The sequence below is a fragment of the Octopus sinensis genome, linkage group LG1, assembly GCF_006345805.1.
Source record: "Octopus sinensis linkage group LG1, ASM634580v1, whole genome shotgun sequence".
NCBI lineage: Eukaryota > Metazoa > Mollusca > Cephalopoda > Octopoda > Octopodidae > Octopus > Octopus sinensis.
Window position 1 is genome coordinate 69,447,550 of NC_042997.1, and position 5,000 is coordinate 69,452,549.

The window sequence follows — 5,000 nt, forward strand, 5'->3', positions numbered from 1 at the left end:
AGAGGAGAAAATAGAGAGAGGAAAACGTTTTCATATTCTTAGAGTGTGCTTCTTCTGATTTGTTTTTCTAAAAACACGATCTATCTATCTATCTATCTATCTATCTATCTATCTATCTATCTATCTATCTATCTATCTATCTATCTATCTATCTATCTATCTGTCTGTCTATCTATCTATCTATCTATCTATATATATATCTCTCTCTCTCTCTCTCTCTCTCTATATATATATATATATATATATATATATAACCACACACGCACACATACATATATACACTTGGTGTATGTGTGCCTGCGTGAATAATATACTAATATATATGTGCATTCTACGATACAAGTAAGAGGATGATTTTTTTCTCTCCGAACGCAGCGTTGCTGTTAACACAGCAGAAATAGTGGGCAATATTACCTTTAAAAGGCGGAAAAACTTGTTAACAAATTTTTCTGCTTTGTAAAAGTAATTTACCCAATATTTCTGCTGTTCTAACGGCAAAACTGTGTTCGAAAAACTATCATCTTCTTATTTATATCACACACACACACAACGACACACACGCAGATACACACACACACACACACACACACACACACACACACACACACACACAAATAGATAGATAGATAGATAGATAGATAGATAGATAGATAGATAGATAGATAGATAGATAGATAGATAGATAGATAGACAACAGCTACAGAATGGTGTAGGAAAATTCCGGGTTACATATATTTCTTAGCGAGTGGAACGTCGGATGTGGTAAAATCCAAGTGAGGTGTATACTGCCGGCTACTCTTCAGGCCAAGGATATCTTGATCAGCTTAAAGGCTACATTGTCATAAGGAAGTACATGTTGATACAAAGAGGATTCAATCAGAATTAATCCTCTTTATATCAACATGTACCTCCTTGCGACAGCCCTCACATACTGTGCCCTCCATACATTCTGTTTGAATCCTTTTTGCATCAACATGTACCTCCTTTCGACAATCAAAATATACTTGGCCTGAAGAGTAGCCGGTGGTACTTGAACTTTACCACTTCTGAGGTTCCAGTCGAAATGAAACATAATTAGCCCGCATTTTTCCTACTCCATTCCGTAACTCTTGTATTCTTTTTCGCACATCGGTAACCCTGGTCACCTACGGTGGAATATAAATAAAAAGCATTTTTCTGCTCATCGTTTTTCGATAAAGAAAAATAATTTGCAACCTTCCATCTCAATAAAACACTATTATTCCTGAAAGCTATTTCTTTACATTTACTACGGATTGCTGGAAGCTAACTTTTCTCCTACACCTTGATCCCTGGATTTTACATTTGTGTTTGTATATATATATATATATATATATATATATATATATATATATATATTATATATATATATATATATTTATATACATATACAGCGAGAGAGAGAGAGAGAGAGAGAGAGAAAGAGAGGGAGATGGATAAATAGATAGATATACATACATATATATATATGTGTGTGTATGTATATGTATATATACATACATATATATACACACACTCACACAAACACACACACATGACAGAAGTAACTAGACATCCAATAAAACATCCTTTTATGTTTATTCTAATTTGTAAACGTATATATTTTTTTGTTGAAATTTTTATGTTTCAAGTTATTTATGTGACTTTTTAATGAAGCTATGTACAAAAGAAACTTTGGAACTGTCTGTATTTCAAAGAGGCCGTATTGTTGGTCATTCAGAAGATGGACATAGTCAGCGTAAAATCGGAGGAAACCTTGGAATCTCGCTTTCTACAGTTAATAGAGCGATTGTGCAATTCACCAGAGAAGGAAAGGAGTCCCCATCATCTCGTCCAGATCAACCAGGGCCTTCTGACAGGACTCTTTTCTTTGCTAAGAGAAGTGTGGAAGATAAACTTCGTTGCAAAGCCTCTGACATAGCAGAACAAGTTGATGTTAGTCCCAGAACAGCTGTCAGGTATCTCCACTAACTTGGATAAAAGATTGCGGATAAAAGATTGCGCCAGTGAGATGGTGGAGAGGCCACTAGCATTTTGGGACACTGTCATATTTTCTGATGAGTCCACATTTGCTGACAGTGGTCGAGTATGAGCCTGGATGCTCTGTGATCAAGAATTTGATGAGGTAAGATTGCAGCCAGCAATGAAACATGGCATCTATTCGGTGATAGTTTGGGGAGCAATTTGAGGCAATAGTCGATCAGAGCTGGTGGAGTTTGAGGGAAACATAAACTGAGATAAATATGTGTCCATATTGCAGAAAGGATTCCTAATCTTCTCTAATGGTGAAATGATTAAAAAAGATTCTTTATTTAAGGCTAAAATGACCCAAGATTTGTTGGATGAGAATGGCATTAAAAAGCTTCCATGGCCAAGCCACTCACCAGTTACCCTATTGAACACCTGAACCCTATTGAACACCTTTCGGACATAATGGACAGGATGCTTCGTAAAAAGAACAAGAAAGTGTCCTCAAAGCCATATCTTTTGAGATTACTGCATGAAACTTGGCAAGAAATTCCACAAGAGAATATTCATCTGATCAGTAACATGCCTAATAGGGTCCTTGCACTGAAAAATGCAAAGGGCATGCCCACTAAATATTAAATATTCACATTATAACAATTAATAAATAATTTGAATGTATAATTTCAGATTTAAAGAAATTTTTTATGATTTCATGGCTGTCTATTTACTTCTGTCATGTATGTGTGTGTGTGTGTGGTGTGTGTACACATATATACATATATACATAAATATGTGTGTGGATGTGTGTGTATTGATGTATGTATATGTATGGACTCGGTGGATGATTGTCCAGCTGTTTGGTTAATTGGTCAACCTGTCTATTAACATTTCTGTGAGATGCTGGTTAGAATTCCAAAGACACGCAGACGCCTGACGTAGAATCAACTTCCCATTATGTGACGAGGCTGACTCATTGAATTACAGTTATATAAATCATCTTCTAAGCACGATTCCGTGTCCTCAATTTTATTCCCAGTTTATAAATCCACGTTTATACTAATAATAAATGGCACTCTTGATTATATTAGTAATTGCGCAAGAGACAATATGGAGAAGCTAGAGTTTTCAGAACACGAAATCAACTAGCTCGCTAGTTTAGTGGTAAGTATCCCCACCTGTCACGTGGGAGATCGAGTTCGATTCTCCTCCGGATAGGCTTGTTATTTTAACGGTTGTGCCCCAGCGTGATCGCATCTTTAAAGTTGAAACAATTTAGAGAATTTAAAGAATTTTCCTAACATGCACGTTAGTAATAGAATTTGTAAGAGGAACAGTAAAAATATGCAAGACGTTTCTCAGAATGAACGCGTGACATAGTTTTGTATCCTTCTCAGAATTTGGCTTTTTACATACAACAACAAATCAAATAATTAAAGTGGGAAGTGAAAATGTGTTTCTACATGCATGCACGTAGATTTTCACAATAGAAACCCTCACCTGGTGTTACGTGGGTCGTGTCTTTGACTATCCTTACGTCAGTTAAGTTTTTCGTAATGCCATGGTTTTCGTTATTTTCTGGAAGTGTATTTGACAACTCATGGAAAGTTATGTAATCTACTTTTCCATTACCGTTATTTAAGCCGCTGTAGCCTTTGAATGAAATTGAAAATAGAAACGGGAAAAAGAAGCGATAACTAGAAAACGGCGCCTTTGAAAGTTGGTGTGTGTGTGTGTGTGTGTGGTGTGTGTGTGTGTGTGTGTGTGTGTGTGCGTGCGCATGTCAGTGTGTGTGTGCGCATGTGTGTGCACGCGCGAGCGTGCGTGTGTGTGTGTGTATGCATGTATGCATGTATGCATGTATATAGGTATATGTGAGTGCATATGTATACATATATGTATATGCATATGTGTATGTATGTGTGCAAGTTCATGTGTGTGTATATTTATATCTATTTATCTATTTATCTTTTTCTCTCCCCTTTCTCTCCCTAAATATATACATGTATGTATGTATGTATGCATGTATGCATGTATGTGCTTCAATTCACCTTTCCGTTTAGCAATAGATTTTTGTTGGCTCAACAATATCACAAGAATATGACCAACACACAAAAATTTCATCAACATGGTTGCTTGATAGTAGTAGTAGTAGTAGTAGTAGTAGTAGTAGTAGTAGTAGTAGTAGTAGTAGTAACTTTCTTTATTTTTTTTGTTTGTTTTTCAAATTTTACGTTTCCGGGGTTTTTGTTCTTTTTCCAATTTTATATCAGTATTCTTCATAAATTCATTCTACCAAAATTTCCATCGCTACTTTTCATTTTCAATTTATGTTGTCCAATAAAGAGAACTTGTCCAGCTTTGTGAAATAAAATAAAATTGAAGTGTTTAATCATTTAAGACAAATAGAATTTAATGAATTTTAAAATTAGTAATTATTAGAATGTCTTATTTCATTGTAATTATCAACAATGTCATCTTATTTTTATGCAGTTATAATAATATCATCTCTTTTATACGAAGATATCAACAGAACGTCATCTCATCTATGTCTTTTATTATGTATTTCTTTCAATCATTTGACTGTGGCCATACTGGGGCACCTCCTTGAAAGGTTTTAGTTGACCATCATACTTGGTTCTTTTTTTAAAACTTGATATTTATTCTATTGGTATTATTTGTCGAACCACAAGGTTACAAGGACGTAAGCAAAAACATCGGTTGTCAAGCAGTAGAGGTAGAAAAATCAGAGACCCAAAGACACATACACACACACACACACATACACAGAGACGTATATGCATACGTACATATATATATATGTGTGTGTGTGTGTGTGTGTGTGTGTGTGTGTGTGTGTGTGTGTGTGTTGTCCAGAGCTATAGAAAACCTCTTGCCCAAGGTGCCACGCCATGGGACAAAACCCGGAAGCATGTGGCTGAGAAGTAAACTTCTTGCCACAAGGCCTTGCCTGCGCGTGTACATGCTGATATTTTGATATCAACAGAACCTCTTCC

The 5,000-nt window shown here is 35.7% G+C and overlaps 1 protein-coding gene across 1 annotated transcript in view; it reads right to left on the bottom strand.

Annotated features, from left to right (window-relative positions):
- The window catches only part of LOC118761087, a 43,152-nt gene that overhangs the window by 7,862 nt on the left and 30,290 nt on the right, over positions 1 to 5,000 (bottom strand). The window contains exon 4 of the mRNA XM_036498844.1: positions 3,484 to 3,636. Within this exon, the coding sequence (XP_036354737.1) occupies positions 3,484 to 3,636 (153 nt within the window). The remainder of the gene's footprint in view (positions 1 to 3,483; positions 3,637 to 5,000) is intronic.